Source organism: Marmota monax, unplaced genomic scaffold, assembly GCF_021218885.2.
Source record: "Marmota monax isolate L192 unplaced genomic scaffold, Marmota_monax_Labrador192_F-V1.1 WCK01_AAM20220418_F8-fsc00140, whole genome shotgun sequence".
Taxonomy (NCBI): Eukaryota; Metazoa; Chordata; class Mammalia; order Rodentia; family Sciuridae; genus Marmota; species Marmota monax.
In genome coordinates, this window is record NW_026694256.1 from 638,497 (window position 1) to 656,262 (window position 17,766).

At 38.6% G+C, this 17,766-nt stretch overlaps 1 protein-coding gene across 2 annotated transcripts in view; it reads right to left on the reverse strand.

Annotated features, from left to right (window-relative positions):
• Window positions 1–6,534, reverse strand: part of Mcm9 (minichromosome maintenance 9 homologous recombination repair factor) — a 77,757-nt gene extending 71,223 nt beyond the window's left edge. The window contains exons 1-2 of one of the 2 annotated variants that reach the window (XM_046466987.2): window positions 6,248–6,532; window positions 3,206–3,524 (exon numbers count right to left, since the gene is read on the reverse strand). In XM_046466987.2, coding sequence (XP_046322943.1) covers window positions 3,206–3,509 — 304 coding nt within the window. In that variant the 5' untranslated portion in view covers window positions 3,510–3,524; window positions 6,248–6,532. Of the gene's footprint in view, window positions 1–3,205; window positions 3,525–6,247 lie in introns of both variants that reach the window. The other variant, XM_046466988.2, reaches the window with a different exon arrangement.
• Between the last annotated feature and the right edge of the window lie 11,232 nt (window positions 6,535–17,766).

The window sequence follows — 17,766 nt, forward strand, 5'->3', positions numbered from 1 at the left end:
CCTGCTTCACATTTGGAAAGAAGGCAAGTTGTAGGTATCAGGGAGGAGGCCCAGCCCTACCTAGGTCCATGCTCAGCACTCCCCTCTGTATCCTCTCTAGAGGGTAGCCAGAATAAGGGAATCCCTTACTGTTCTTCCTTAGCAAGGACACTGTATCTAATCAATTTTACTATCTCTTAAGAAAAACTATGTAAACAATTCCAACCAATTTTCTAAGAAAATTAACTTTTATAAGTGTCTTCTACACTTTTATAGTACAGGGCAATATGTCATTATTAATGTTCTCGAATTAGAAATCTTAAAAGTACAGTTTACATCCTACTGAATCATGCAAGTGATACATGTTAGGCTAAGGTGTTTTTTTTTTTTTTTAATAGTCTAAAACATGTCAGATTAAATGGCTTGTTTTATGTAGAAAGTATACTTTTATTTAAAAAGGGTTACAGAGGTGAGTACATTTCTGGGTCTTCAGGTTCTTTTCTTTCATCTCACATGAAGATATTTAAGATTTTATATTAAGTATGAAATATGATATGTCAAGAACTATGTAATGTTTTGAACAACTAATAATAAAAATTAAAAAAAAAAGATTTTATATTAAAAAGACAAAGGCAACAAAATTTTAAGCAAAACTGGCCGTATATAGTCAAATCTTAAGAAGTATTGAAAAAGGCTGAGATAGCATTTTAATAGCTCAATTTATTATTAATAAATTTATTTTGACACAGAATTTTATTCCTATATATATTACTATGTATGCTTTTCAATTACCCCAGTTGAATCACTTGGAGCTCAGCTACCATTAGTGCTGAACGCAAGAACCTTTAGCATTCTCTGACCCATTCCCTGATAAAAGAACAAAAAAATTTTTTGAAATAAAGATATGTCCACATCAATTATTTTAGGGCCATGGTTCTCAGAGTATAGTCACCAGACCAGCAGCGCCAGCATTATTGAGAGCTACTGAAAATGCAAATTCTCAGGCCTCACATCTGCTATCCTCAATTAGAAACTCGGGGGAGAGGGGGACAGCAGCGACAGCAATCAGTGTTTTAACAAGCATTCCAGATAATTTGGATGCTAATATTTGAAAACTACTGCTTTAAATAATTCATGAATATTATTCTTTGTTATCTACTTTTCATGTAAACCACTGAGAATACCAAATAAACTTTAGGCTAATAAAAATCCCCGAGGACAAAGTAAGAAATATCGGTAAAAGAAAAAAAATATATAGGTAAAAGAATAAAATTCAATGTATATCCTGGTAAAACAAAGCTGGAAACTATCTTTTATTCCTAAGGAGAGTAAACCACAAAGGCATCCTGAGTTTTAACAATTAAATGCCTAATCTGGAGTCTAATATAGAGGTGCAACATACTGAAAATCAGACTATTTCAGACTCTGATCTTTTACACATGTTGTTCATTCTTCTGGGACACCTCCATTCTTCACTGGCCTTATCTTCTTGAAACCTCCAGCGATTCTCCTAGAACTAAATCTCTGTTCTATGAGCTAATATATACCTTAAACATTTCTTGAGGGAGGCATGCGTTGTAAAACAAATGCTGTCGTTAAGGTCCTTCACAATTCTGTTTAATATGTACATATGCATGTATCCATAGGCATGTGATAAATATTTAACTATATAAGATATCTCCCCCAGTCTCGAGCACCTTTTTGAGAAAGGACTACCCCTTACTCTTTGGTAAAGAGCATAGTAAATTTATATACATGTCCTATTTATGGAATGAATGATACTAAGGTAATAACATAATATTTTTTCAGATAAGAATTGAAAAAAATAGGCTAAATTCATCTGAAACTGATAGGGTCACTTAAACAGAATTTCATTATTTAAATTTAACATAAGAGAAGTATAGAGCCACTTTCTAACTACTATTTCAACAATTTTCAATTGTTAAAGCCCCCTTTTAACAATCCTTTTGCAAACTTATTAAAAAGGAACATTTCTTCTTGACCCACCAAGAGATTATCTAAGTGCCCTGATGCATAATGATTAATAATCTTCATAATTTTAACCTGGAAAATGTAAATGCAGGTACTACTTTTCATTTAAATCAAATTTCTGCTGATTTTGGGGAATCTTAATTTGCCTCCAAGGAGGTCTACTCTAACCTCTTTGGAATCGTATTAAGCATTTCTGTTGATTATAAATCCCCACCCTCCTCAAATGTACTATAAGGTAAACATTTATTTTTAAACAAAAGGGTATGTGTATTTTCCAACTTAATTACAGGCTGCTTTAAGTATTCTGGAGTCGGCTTTTAATTTCACCAAATCCTTCTTTTTCATAAATAGACTGAGGTTGTACCTGCCTTTATTAATTTATATACTGAGGACAAACTTTAAATTTAAAGAAAACCAAAAGGCTAGGTGGTTAACAGGGACTCTAGAGGTAGTTTGTTCAATGAGATAAAGCAATTTGCTCAATCTCCCAGCCCAGCACATAGCTCTAACCAGACATCTTCCAAATTCATTTTTCTCCTTTCATTATTCCACACATCTTCCCAGAAATGATTCCCATGGAATGAAGTAATGAAAAATTATTACACTGTAGTGCTACTTTCCTAAAATTCTTAAGAGTGACTCTTCAACTCTATCCACTTTGTTAAAACTCATTTTTAAATGAAGATAAGGATCAAGGAGCCAGGAATACAAGGACATGACTTTGCCACCAAAAGTTACTGATTACTCCAATGTAGTTACTTAAAAATTAAGATGCTTAATCTGTCATTCCTTCAACAAAAATGTATTGGGTTCTTGACAGGTAGACAGTACAATGCTAATCTTAATATATAAAAATAATTAATTTCCTAAAATAGTTTTGAAGCTCACTGGGCAGGATCTACCACTTTTCTAATCCTTACATTACCAACTCTTTTATTATGAGTAGTCACAAAACCTCATAAAACTGCTTGGGATTACATTTTACACACATAGAGAATTACACATATATTACTGTCTCCACATCTTTTTTCCCCTCTATTAGATGTCTTACCCCATGTCCAGAGATGATAATCATTATTCTAATTTGAAAGAAGTAACCAATAGCTACTCAACAGTTATGTATTTTACGTAAAAATACAAATTGGTTTTTAGTGCTCTGAATCCCACAGGTATTCTATTTTCCTAAAATCTTCATAGAAAATTACATTGCAGTAACATTCTTAAAGTGATTTACCTGATATCCTGGCATGTAGATTCTGCTTCATGGAAGCACCCTCAGGCTGAGAAAGGGACTGGAGAATTGTCAAGGCTGACCTTCGGAGTGCATTATCAAAAACAGTTAGCACTTCATTGGGGAATGCATTGAAATATTCTCCAATTTCCATGTTGGTCTCGAAAAGGTTCATAGCATTAACTACAACTGGGTAATGAGCATCTTCATCTCTCTCCTTCAAGATCAGAAGAATGTCATTCTTATGGTATTCTGAAGCATATGACTCGAACACTTGACCCACCAGCATAACTTGATCATTATTCATCTTAAATCTAGATTACTAAAGAAAATGAAAAAATTGTATTATCTCTTTGATATTCAAGATTTTCACACAATCAAAATGATTTTTTGGTTGTAAATCATCCTGGTTTTAGGTCATGCTATAATCCCAAAAATAATATCTGAATTCAAACCTTAACTAGATCTAGATTATCTGTTATAGTTACTTGTGCAATAACATGTACATTAAAAATGAGAAATGAAATTTAAGCCAAAAAATTAAATGGTACTGATTATGGAAATCCAAAATGATAAAAGCATTTCCCATATCTTTTCCCAAATCTTTCTCTTCACTAACCCTATATTGATATTATAATTTATGTAATATATGTAAAAGGTAATGCTTTTCTTTGACCACATTACATACATACACAGTTGCTCTCAAGTATAATGTCTTAAAAACACCAGTCTTTTGTCCAAAGTCACTGCCAGTGGAGTTCTTTGCAAGTGTCCTGGTTCTAGGCTTTTTTTTTTTTTCCTTTTTCAATATTTTTTATAGTAGATGGACACAATAGCTTTATTTTATTTTTATGTGGTACTAAGGATTGAACCCAGTGCCTCACACGTGCTAGGTAGCACCCTACCAACTGAGCTACAGTCCCAGCCCTGGTTCTAGGGTTTTATTCAAATAAAAGCATACCATTTTTTTCTTTCTTTCTTTAATTACACACACACACACACACACTTTCATATATATTCTACTACATAAATGGAGCCAGTTTTAACTTGAATAATCAATTATTTTCTTTAGAAATGTTTATTTAGAGGTGAGTTTGTTTCCTAATCTAGGAAAACTTCAGACTTCAGCAAAAACAGCTATAAAGAAAACAAGCACACACCTGTAATCCCAGCTACCAGGGAGGCTAAGGCAGGTGGAAGTTCAAAGTGAGGCTGGGCAAGTTAGTGAAACCCTGTCTCAAAAATACAATTTAAAAAAGGGCTGGGGATGTAGAGCAGCAGTAGAGCACATACCTAGCATGCATGAAGTCCTGGGTTCAACCCCCCCAGTACCACATACACACAAAGAGCACAAAAGAACTAGAAAAACTTAGGAAAGAAACACTAAGTTTTTGAATAATAAATAAGATTGGAAATAAACATAATATATACCAAACTTCACCTATCTCATTCCACTGGCAAACATCATCACCATCATGTTCTTCTTCTTTCTAAATATACACTTGCAGATTAAAAAGGGCCTACCCCCATTCTATTTTCATGAATACAGTCACACCACAAATTATATATGCATAAAACCAATTCGATGTCCATTTCCTAATATATACCTTGCAAAAGACACTATTCTGGCAAATGAAAAATATAGGAAAAAAAAGGCTCTATGTCCTCAGAGAACCAGAAGACAGATCAAATGAAAACTGCCCCACCAGTGGTAAAAATGCAATACAAATAGGACCACAAAGGAGAAAGGAATTAAATTTAAATGGGGCAACAAGCCCACTTGTGGGAATGTAGCTGCACTGGGGCAGTTACAAGTGAATTGTCCAAATATTTGTCCAAATTTATACATGGTTTGGAAACAGAGCAAATACCTTAGAAGAGGTGTACTTTAATCCAATTTACTTGATTCATCCAACATTTATTGTACTAGGCTGTACAAATATGAGGATTAAATAACAGTTACAAAGTTTACAGTTTAGCATCCTGAATACTTGTTACATATGCTATATATGATAGCCAGTGTGAGATTAAGAGATGAACAAATTTACATCGAAGAGAATAAGTGAACGAAAATTATGAACACCACATTGATACGTGATTTTGTTTAGTTAGGTAATAAAATGTCAGCTGAATATAAAACAGAAAAGCCCTTGACAAGAACTAATCACACAGCGCTTCTACAAAGATGTGGTCTTTGCTTAAAAACAAACAAAACCACTGGGATCCCAAGGGTGGCTGCAAGAGAATCCTAAGATTCTCTTAGATGCATATTCAATTTAGAGCCACAAATTCAGCAATTTGAAAAACAGCTCCATAAAGAGAAGAGGGCAGCTGCAGAATTCAAAGTTCAAATTAAAGTTGGATTAAATTTTGCCTAGTTAGACCATCAATTTATATCGTTTTATGGACCAAATTTCTGACAACAGTATACTCTTTCAATACCTGTACAATACTGACTACTCAAATATTTTATATGCAGTTCGTTCACTCTATTAACACGCCCACCTAGATACAGGATTAAGGCACAACTCTGGAGTTCCCTTTTCCTTCTTATTGAATATTTGGAGACAAAAGCATTTTGCTTTATTTGGTTCCCTTGACCAAAGTGAAGGGCCATAAAGGAAAATGCAGAAGCAAGGGGATCCCGGTCGCCCCGCCTCTCGCCGGCTGGAACCGCGCCCCGAGCCTAGGACCCGCCCCGCTCCCCGCGGGAGCGCGCCCTCGCCGCTCCTCCTCGCCGCTCCTCCTCCCCGCTCCTCCTCCCCGCCCGCTCGGTGGCGCGGCAGACGTGGAGCCGACCCGCTCCCAAAGGAACGCTTTACAAACTAAATTCCTAATCCACAGGGTCTCGGCACTCAGCCCCTGCCCTACGACACCTCCGCTGGTCTGACCCGTTCCGGGCTCTGCTCCCGGGCATCTCCCTCGACGGACCGGTAGCGGAGCTAAACAGTTTCTTAACTAAAAAGACGTGAGCGAGACTTGAGACTAACTACTGGAAAATGAATATATAAACCACCATGAAACGAGGCAGCGGCTGTCACTTACCGGCTGACACGCAGTGTCAGAAGTCGCCGGGGACGCGCTCCTCCCAAAGGCGCGGGAGCTCCGGCCCAGCGGCGGGGTAGTCCTCGCAGCCCCCGGGGCACGAGGAACCCAGTGGGGGCGGGGCGTGCGCGTGGCCGCTCGGAGCGCCTCGGGCCGCGGGGGCGCGCAGACTCCGCAGTGTTAGCTTCGCGCGGCTGCTCGGCCAGGCCTGCGCTCCTGAAGATCGCCCAGCCGCGCACAGCCTCAACTTTGCAGCCCCGGCAGCTCTTCCGGGTGGAGACGCAGGCGGGCGCGCGCCCCGAGTCGCGGTGGGCCGCGAGCGGTGGGGCGGAGCGGGGCGGAGCCGCGCGGGTTGAGGAGGGGCCAGGAGGGTCGTGGGCGGGGTGAAGGGCGGAGCGCCGCTGGGATCTAGCGGCTTGCTCAAGGCCGGACTCGGGAAGGGGGCGCTGTGGGGCCGCTCAGGAGAACCGAGGATTCCAAGGAATCTCCCTAACCCACGGTCGCAAATCTTCTCCGGTTTTCTGTAAAAGTTTAAAAATTCTAGATTTTTTTTTTTTTTCTGGGGATTGAACCTTGGGGCAATTGGCCACTGAGCTACATCCCAACTCTTTTTTTTTTTTTTTGAGCCAGTCTCACTAAATTGCTTAGGTTGGTCATGAATTTGTGATCTTCCTGTCCCCCTTCTCAGTTGCTGAGTTTACAGGCGTGCACTACCGCACTTGGTACATTTTAGGTTTTGGGTTTAGATTAAGGATCCAATTAGAGCTAATATTTTAGTAGATGTTGCAAGAGTAGATCTTAGGTCACCGTTTTGTGTCTGGCTCTGCATTGGCATTTGTTGAAAGATTTCTCCTTTTCCCACAGGATGTGGGGAAAAAAGGGGACTTCACACTGATGTAAAAAATCAGTTGTTAAAAATGAAGAGAAAGAAAGGAAGAGGAAGGAAGGAAGGAAGAATGAAGGTAAGTAAAGGCAGAGAAAGGAAAGGGAGGGAGAGAGCAGGGGGAGGGGAGGGGAGGGGAAAAGAAAAGAAAGCCCGGTCTTGATTCTTGTACATTCAGAATGAGCCTTGAAAGCAGATAGTATTGCCCTTCAATTTTATTCTTCTTTTTCAAAGTTGTGTTGGTTCTGGTAGAACCCTAGTGTTTTCGTGTGAACCTTAACGAGCTTGTCATTTTAGATTAGAGCTACGTTGAATCTGTGGAACCATATGAAAATAATTTACATGGTAACATATTGAGTCATATGGCTTGAATGAAACAAGCCTTTCCATTTATTCACGTGTTATTTCTGCCCATAATATTTTGATCTTTTATCAGTTTAATCCCCTGAACTAGGTGCGGTGATGCATGCCTGTAATCTCAGCATCTCTGGAGACTCAGGCAGGAGATTCCACGTTCAAGGCCAGGCTCAGCAATTTAGACTATAGCATAGTGGTAAAGTGCCCCTGAGTTCAATCCTCAGTACTGGAGGCGGAAATTATCTCTAAATCTAGGGGTTTGGGAGGAAAACTATACTTTTTTATGCTTTTCAAAGTGGCGTTTAAATTTTTCAATTTCTGTTGGTGTTTGCTAATATAGAGAAATGCAATTTTTTTAAAAAAAATTAGCGGTAGATGGGCACAATAACTTTATTTGTTTATTTTTATGTGGTTCTGGGGATTGAATCCAGTGCCTCATGCATGCTAGGCAAGCGCTCTACCACTGAGCCACAACCCTGGACCCTGCAACTGGTTTTTTGTAGTAGTTGTTGTTGTTTAGCATTGATGTTGTATCTGCATTTTGTAAAAACCACCTATGAATTCCAGTGGGAAGGCTATTCCGTGGGAAAAAAAAATTGATTTTTTAGTATTAAGCCAACTTTGTTTTTTTGAAAAAATTTCAACTCATTCATTATGTATTATGTATTATTATTATTATTATTTTTGTGGCACTGGTGATTGAACACAGGGCTTTGTGCATGCAAGGCGAGCACTGTAACAACTGAGCTATATCCCCAGCCCTGTATTATCTTTTTATATGTTGTTTGCTAATATTTTGTTTAGAACTTTTGCATGTCATGTTTGGGGTATTCATGTTATTTTTTGTTTGCTGGTGTTTCAGGTTTGTAATGTGTTTGTCTTATTTTATTATCAGGTAATGCTAACTTCACAGAATGAGTCAAGAAGTTTTCCCTTCCTTTTGATTTTCTAGAAAAATTTAAAATTGAGGTTTCTTCCTTAATTGTTATAATTTATATAATTTACCTGCAAAGTAATATTAACTTGGCATTTCCATAGTGGGAAAATTTTAGCTACAAACTCAAATTCTTTGAAAGATAAGTGTCGTTCAAACTATCTATTCCTCTTTTTTTTTTTTTTTTTGTTCTTGTTCCAAAATACTCCATTTTATTCTGGAAATATCCTCAGCATAAAAAAAAAATACACTAATTAAGCAATAATGATTTCACCTCAGACCACTTATTTGAAATAAATAACCTCAAAGAATGAAAGGGTTGAAGACAGTTGACCCCCCTCTTTTCATTAATAGCCAGGAAATGACCCAAACCAAAATCATTATAGACAATCCACATCAATTTTCAAGAAATGTTTGGACTAAAGGGTGACATGGCATTTACAAAATTCTAAGCGACATACCAGGTCAGGAGCATGGTATCAAAATATGTTTGACAGAGTCATAATTTTTCATGGAATTATAATGAATTCAGGATCATGGATAATTTTTATATTATTTTATGTGAAGATTTTTAATTTATTATTATTTTTAATTTGTCATAATATACATTCACACAATAAAACAGTATAATTCGATCAATTTCATTCCCCAATCCATCCCCTTTCCCTCCCATCCCTTCCCCTATTCCCCTTCATTCTACTTTTAAAGAAACAATTCTATGTTTCTGATGATTTTTTTAAATTTTAATATTTATTTTTTAGGTGTAGATGGACACAACACAATGTCTTTATTTCTATGTGGTGCTGAGGATTGAACCCGGGTCTTGCCGTGCTAGGGGAACGCTCTACCGCTAAGCCACAATCCCAGCCCTTTTTTTTCTTTTTTAATTTGTTCTAATTAGTTATACATGGTAGTGGAATGCATTTTGTCACGTTGTACACAAATGGAGCATAACTTCTCATTCCTCTGGCTGCACATGGTGCTGAGTCACACCAGTAGTGTAATCATACATGTATATAGGTAATAATGACTGTCTCATTCTACCGTCTTTCCCATTCCCACCGCCCCACCCCTCCTCTCATTCCCGTCTACATAATCCAAAATTCCTTCATTCTCCCTCCCCCACCCACCCACTATGGATCAGCATTGTTTATCAGAGAAAACATTTGGCCTTGGGTTGTTTGGATTTGGCTTATTTCACTTAGTATGATATTCTCTAGTTCTATCCATTTACGTGAAAATGCCATAATTTCATTCTTCTTTATGGCGGAGTAATATTCCATTCTGTGTATGTACCACATTTTCAAGCAGCAGGAAAAGATAATTCATTGAAATTCAATATCATACAGTCAGAGACTCTTAGATGTTGGGAGCCACTTGGGACAGTAGCTATATACACACCTTTTAAGTCCTGGGTACTGAACGGGTATTGCACCCATTGCAATGCAACTGGACTTTACCTCCACTCAGATGAGCTCCAGGAGTGGGCATCACCTAATGGGGTTGAATTACACCTACCTGTTTGTTGTAACCCTACCCTTTGCCCTTTTTTTTGGATAGAATGTTCCATGGATTAGCTCCCCCCATTTAATAAAACCCAGGTTTGAGGAGTGCTCCTCCTCCTTTCTTGCCTGCCTTGCCCTCCTTTGGGGAGTTGTGGCTGAGGAGCAGTCACTGAACCCAAAGAAAAAGGTATTTCTCTTTGTGTGATTATTTCGTGTCAGTTCTAATTCACTTGGAGTGACCCTGATTGATTTAGTCGTGTGAAGCCGCACTTAGAGACCCATAAATTCAGTATATTGAAAAAAGAATAAGAAAGAGTGTATTGAATTGAAGCCAGTGGCAGCAGTGACAGCAGGACCAGTTAACTGCAGAAGTGAGGGATAATAACACACAGAAATAATGGACCAATTGGGCATGGAGCAACGGTGGGACAGAAAAGCAGGCTGAGCTTAGCTGAACCAGAGGTTGTACAATGAGCTGGTATTTGAAAACTATTGAGTTTCTCAACTGGTAAATGGAGAGCTGAGGCCGGAGCCATTAAGAGGCCACTCTGCAGTTTGTTCCTGTGGGAGCCTGTGAAGTCATAGCAAATATTGCTATGCTGTACAGGCAAGCACCTACTGTGTGTTAGGGTGTACCTAGCAGAGCACAGAGGTATAGGCACAGAGAGGATTGTACCCAACAGGATTCAAGTCAGAGATATGCTGGTGAGTGCAACTTGCTTTCCCTTTGAGTCTGATGGCTCACATAACCAGTTGAAGAGGGTGAGGAAACTGAACAGGTGGGCATGCTTTCACTCTGGAATTCTGTAGACTGAATCTGGAAGGCCACATTTGTGGGTAATAGAGTGTGTAAATCTGTGGAGTGTTGGCTCCCCTTCCCTTCTAGTAGAATTCTCAGGAGATCCCTTGAGATGCAGATGGGCCTCTACCTGGCCCAACAGGTGTGTTCATCTAATCTCTCCAGAGCAGGTACCACCCCAACAAAGTTCCAAAGGCTTGATTAAAGCCAAACCTCAGCTGCCAGAAGTTCCCATGTAGAACTCTGTAGCAGTCCTACCCTGGGAGCATTTTGATTTAGTCTGTCCAGACAGAACTCCAAATGTTAGTACTTTCCATCTGTTCTTCCTTATAATTAGTGAGAAGGGAAACTGAGAACTATTTCAGCCAGCTGTGACTCCAGGTCACTCTAGCTGGCAAGTTGGTGAGCAACACAAAGAGAGCCAAAGTTTAACAACTTCTAGTCTTTGCTGGAGGTTCATAGCCCAAGGGGTACATAGCCCCAGAAGAAATGGAAAGAAGGGTAGTCTGGCATAGTGAGTGAACACCCATTTTTGTTGACAGTTTTCATAACCTGAGCACAGAAAATTCATTTTTCATTAAGAACCCCACCACTACCACCAACACTCAGGGTTCATGCTATGCTGATTGGTTTTGTGGATGTACATATGCATATTTGTTTCCTTTTTCTTCTTTATATTTATTATTTTTCTTTGTTTTCTGAGGGTTAGGGGTTTTATTTTTCTTGTTTGTATCTTATATAAAGGGCATTAGTGCTTTCATGTCATGTTAGGAGGGGGAGAAGTTTTAAGAGTAGGGCTAAAGATAGGTTCAGGGAATGAACATGTATAAGCATATATTTAAATAAAAAATGAAAATATCTGTGCAATTATGTAGAAAAACCTTTATAAATGTGTATATGCTCACAAAGGAGGGTTTTCAGTCTATCTCTGTTCTGATGTTTTGATTTAAAACTGGGCCATAGACTCATAGCTGAAAATATGTTAATATATATGATATTATAGGTGAGTATATAAATGTATTTGGCAAAATATCAATGAATATTCATAAAAATGTAAATGATTATATGTGTAAGGGCATTTGGTTTTTCTTTAGTGTTAGGTAAGAAAATATTTTAGGTAAGGGTGGTCTAGGGTTAGGGTTAGGAAGTGAACATGAATAACTATATATTTGAATTAAAAAATGGAAATTTACCTGTGAATATATAAGAAAACCTATTAAATGTACTTGTTCTCAGAAATGGAGATTTTTTTCAATCCATCTCCATGTTGACATTTTTGTTTAAAACTGGGGTATGAATTTATAAGTTAAAATATATTATAAGTGAGCATATAATATATATGGCAAAATATTTGTGACTATTCATATAAATGTAAATGATCTTATGTGTAAGGGCATTTGCATTTGATTTAGTGATAAGTGTGGGAGTACATTCATGGATAGGGCTAGGCTTACAATTTGGAAACAAACATTTATAGCTATGTATATGAATAAAAAATGAAATAATACATAAAATTATGTCAGAAAACTTATACAAATTTATATGTTTTCATATATAAATAGTTTTTGGCTACCTCTGTGTTGACATTCTGGTTTAAAACTGGGGCATGCGTTCATAGGTGATATTAATATATATATGATATTGTTACTATATAAATGAACAAGGCAAAATGTTTATGGATATTCATATAAATGTGAATGATTATATGCATAAGGGCACTGTCATTTTTATGTAGGGTTAGTGGCAGGATAGGTTAGAGCTAGGGCTAGGGTTAGGTTTAATGAACAAACATGTCACTATAAAGAAAAAAATGAAAATATACATGAAATTATGTAGAAAAACCTATATGAACATCTATCTTTTCAGCAAAGGACAGGATTCAGTCTATCTCTGTGATGACATTTTGGTTTAAACTGAAGCATAGATTCATATGTGAAAATATATTTACATAAATGATATTAAAGGGAGATCCAAGATGGCGAGCTAGAGGGAGGCGGCATTCCTTGTTGCTCCATGACTCAGGATTCAAGCAGAGGGAATACCTTTTCTTTGCCAGGTAGCCTAGTAGCTGTTGCTACCCATCAGTCCCCTGCTGTTTACCCCTGAATCATCTTCTGTGGATCGCCTGCCATCTGGTAGCATATCACCCACTTTTTTAGTGCAGATGGCTTGCTGACTGTCACCTATCGTCCATCATTTGCCCATTTGCCTGCCTCTTGCCTGCCTCTACCTCAGAGCAAAGTCTGTCCAAGGAAGCGGGGCGTGACCCTTGTGCTTGGAAAGACCCACAGAACACTCCTAGGCACACACCCACCCTGCTGAGTTGTTTATCTACAAATAACAGGAGAGATCTGCTGTTCCAGGTGTCCCTGACTCAGTCAGGATAGGTGAGGACCCACAGCAACCCCCTAGCAGCCACCAATCTACATGAGACAGGAAAAATACCTGGGATGCCAGATGACCCTTCCAGTAGTTTATGGTGGTTGATAATGTGTTGGGAAACCATGTAGTTCAGCACGAACACCCCTCTTGGCTTAAACCAATCAGTTCAAACGAATCCCCCTCTTGTACTAACCAATCACCCCTACCCAACTTGTTCCGCCAGTGACTGTGCTAATCATGTTTTAGAGTTGTTTTATGATTTTCCCGCAGTGTGTGATGATTTGTTAAGAGATGCTATGATGTATGTGAAGTCCCTGCCTTCCCCAGAGAATGTATAAAACTGCTGCAAACCCTGGGCTCGGGGCCTCTCAGCATTACCTGTTGCTGTGTGCACGCAGAGGACCGAGCTAGCTCGCAATAAACACCTCTTTGCTGCTTACATCGATCTTGGTCTCTGGTGGTCTTTTGGGGGTCCCGAATTCGAGCATAACACTTTCATCTACCTATTGCCCACTGGCCAACGTCCACCCATCCATCACCTGCCTTCAGCCTTCAGACCACCCACAGATCACGCGCAGATCACCAGCAGATCACCCACTTCCCACTGCCCACTACCTGCTGCTGCCTGGCAGTCCATCATCACAGTACCGGCAGATTTGGTTACACATGGCAGCGTCCATCTTGGGACACCCACCAGGACCCGTGGGTTTGTCATCACCATTGTTGCTATCTCGGGCATGGCTGCCTCAGTTTGGGAACACCATCCAAGGGCTGGATATATATTATCAGGGTACCTGCAGGTCTGGTTTCACCTGAGGTCTTGCTGGGTGTGCTAGTGGCCGTCATCTGGTGGCCTCTTTGCAGGGTCACTCCCTTGTGTGAGCACATCCCTGGTGGTCTTGCTGCAAGTTAAAAAGGCATTGAGATCTTGGGACTACAGCAAGGCAGAGCCTGGGAAGCTCAAGCCCAGGTTCCTCAGATAGCAGTTGGGTCTCTGTGAGTCAGTCTGGGTCTGGCAACCTGTGGAATGCCAGAGACTAGGAGCAGTTCCTCAGGGGGAGCATAGGTTGGAGAAACTAGAGAAAACTGGCTCTCTCCAGCTCAGTGAGTCCTGAACTATGCAGGGGACAAAAGGGGCCAGCTACAACAAGAGGGAAGACCAGAAGAAGGCATGAGAGTGTCTTGCTAATGGTTCGCCCACCCAACTGGTCCTATGCCCACCTACTGGAGCTAACATCAAACGTAAGATAATCCCACCTATCAGTGGAGAAGGGAAGCAGAGAAAAATTTTGAAAGCCAACAGAAGCAATTGTTCAATTTTCAATTTAGACTTTCAAAATCACATACAAAAACATATTTAAAAAATAGTGCACCATGATCAAGTAGGGTTCATCCCAGGGATGCAAATTTGGTTCAACATATGGAAATCAATAAATGTAATACATCACATCAATAGACTTAAAGACAAGAATAATATTATCTCAATAGATGCTGAAAAGCATTTGATAAAACATAGCACCTCTTCATATTCAAAACATTAGAAAAACTAGGGAAAGAGGAACATACCTCAACATTGTAAAATCTATCTGTGCTAAGTCCAAGGCCAATGTTAGGGTCTGTAAACAAGTCAAGATGGCGCCTGGCATTTTGCCAGAGGGAGTGGTTTGTGAAGTAACGCCAACGAGCCATTAAGTGTGGAGATTCCTTATTGGTTGACTGCTGTATCTAGTTTATGTTAATTAAGATAAGCTGTGTGTAATGTATATATACCCCTCCAGACCTACAATAAACGGCTCCCACTCCTGCTGTATCAATGTACACAAGTTGCTCGTCACCCCCCGGTTATTTTGCTGCAGCCGACTGCGGCAGGCCAACATCATTCTAGGAGAACAATTGAAAGTATTCCCTCTAAAAACTGGAACAAGACAGGGATGCCTTCTTTCACCACATCTATTCAACATAGTCCTTGAAAGACTAGCTAGAGCAGACAGAAATTAAAAGAATGAAAGAAATTAAAGAAATACAAATAGGAAAAGAAGAACTCAAACTATCACTATTTGCTGATGACATGATTTTATATTTACAAGATTCAAATTCCACCAGAAAACTTCTAGAACTAATAAATGAATTCATCAAAGTAGCAGGATATAAAAATCAATGTCCATAAATCAAATGCATTTCTATACATAAGTGATGAATCCACTGCAACAGAAATTAGGAAAACTATCCCATTCACAATAGCCTCAAAATAAATAAATAAATAAATAAATAAATAAATAAATAAATAAAATACTTGGGAATCAATCTAACAAAAGAGGTGGAAGAAACTACAGAACACTAAAGAAAAAAATTGAAGAAGATCTTAGGAGATGGAAAGATCTCCTATGCTCTTGGATAGGCAGAATTAATATTGTCAAAATGGCCATATTACCAAAAGCTCTATATAGATTTAATACAATTCCTATTTAAATACCAACGACATTTTTCATAGAATTAGAAAAAGCAATTATGAAATTCATTGGGAAAAATAAGAGATGAAGAATAGCCAAAGCAATCCTTAGCATGAAAAGTGAAGCAGGAGGCATCACAATACAAGACCTTAAATCATACTACACAGTAACAAAAATGGCATGGTATTGACATGAAAACAGACATGCAGACCAATAGAACAGAATAGAAGACACAGAGACAAACCCACATAAATACAGTAATCTCATAATAGACAAAGGTGCCATAAACACACACTTGAGAAAAAATTGCCTCTTAAACAAATGGTGCTGGGAAAACTGGAAATTCATATGTAACAAAATGAAATTAAACCCTTATCTCTCACCCTGCACAAAACTCAACTCAAAGTGGATCAAAGACCTAGGCATTAGATCAGAGACCTGTGCCTAATAGAAGAAAATGTAGGCCCAAAACTTCACCATATTGGCTTAGAAACTGACTTCCTGAACAAGACTCCTAAAGTGCAAGAAGTAAAATGAAGAATCAATAAATGGAATGGACTCAAAGTAAAATATTTCTTCTCAGAAAATGAAACAATGAAATCAGTAACGTGAGGAGAGCCTACAGACAGAGCATTAATCTCCAGGATATATAAAGAACTCACAACACTTAACACCAACTAAAACAAATAACCCAATCAATAAATGAGCTAAGGAACTGAACAGATACTTCACAGAAGAAGAAATACAATTGATCAATAAACATGAAAAAATGTTAATCATCTCTAGCAATTAGAGAAATGCAGATCAAAACTATTCTTTATGATTTCATCTCATTCCAGTCAGATGGCAATTATCAAGAATACAAGCAATAATACATGTTGGTGAGGATGTAGGGAAAAAGGTATACTCATACATTGCTGGTGGGACTGTAAATTGGTGCAACCACTATGGAAAGCAGTATGGAGATACCTCAGAAACTATGAATGGCACCACCATTTGACACAGCTATCCCACTCATTGGGTTATACCCAAGGACTTAAAATCAGCACACTGTAGTGAGGTAGCCACATCAACGTTTATAGTAGCTTAATTAACAATAGCTAAACTATGGAACCACATATGTACCACATTTTCTTTTTTTTGTAATATTAGTCATGTTTATTTATTTATTTATTTATTTTTTTTTTAATTTTTTTTATTGGTTGTTCAAAACATTATAAAGCTCTTGACATATCATATTTCATACATTAGATTCAAGTTGGTTATGAACTCCCAATTTTACCCCAAATACAGATTGCAGAATCACATCGGTTACACATCCACATTTTTACATAATGCCCTATTAGTAACTGTTGTATTCTGCTACCTTTCCTATCCTCTACCATCCCCCCTCCCTCCCCTCCCATCTTCTCTCTCTACCCCATCCACTGTAATTCATATCTCTCCTTGTTTATTTTCCCATTCCCCTCACAACCTCTTATATGTAATTTTGTATAACAATGAGGGTCTCCCTCCATTACCATGCAATTTCCCTTTTCTCTCCCTTTCCATCCCACCTCATGTATCTGTTTAATGTTAATCTTTTCTTCCTGCTCTTCCTCCCTGCTCTGTTCTTAGTTGCTCTCATTATATCAAAGAAGACATTTGGTATTTGTTTTTTAGGGATTGGCTAGCTTCACTAAGCATAATCTGCTCTAGTGCCATCCATTTCCCTGCAAATTCTATGATTTTGTCATTTTTTAGTGCTGCGTAATACTCCATGGTGTATAAATGCCACATTCTTTTTATCCATTCATCTATTGAAGGGCATCTGGGTTGGTTCCACAGTCTAGCAATTGTGAATTGTGCTGCTATGAACATCGATGTAGCAGTATCCCTGTAGTACGCTCTTTTAAGGTCTCCAGGGAAAAGTCCAAGAAGGGCAATAGCTGGGTCAAATGGTGGTTCCATTCCCAGCTTTCCCACATTTTCTTTATTCATTGGAGGACATCTAGTTTTGTTGTCACAACCTAGATGTCCATGTTGTCACAAAATAACAGGTTTCACTGTATGTCTGTGCTGACATTTTGGTTTAAAACTGAGCCATGGATTCATAGGTGAAAATTATGGAATATTAGCCATAAAGAAGAATGAAATTATGGTATTTGCAAGTAAATGGATGGAACTAGAGAATGTCATGCTAAATGAAATAACTCAATCCCCCCAAACT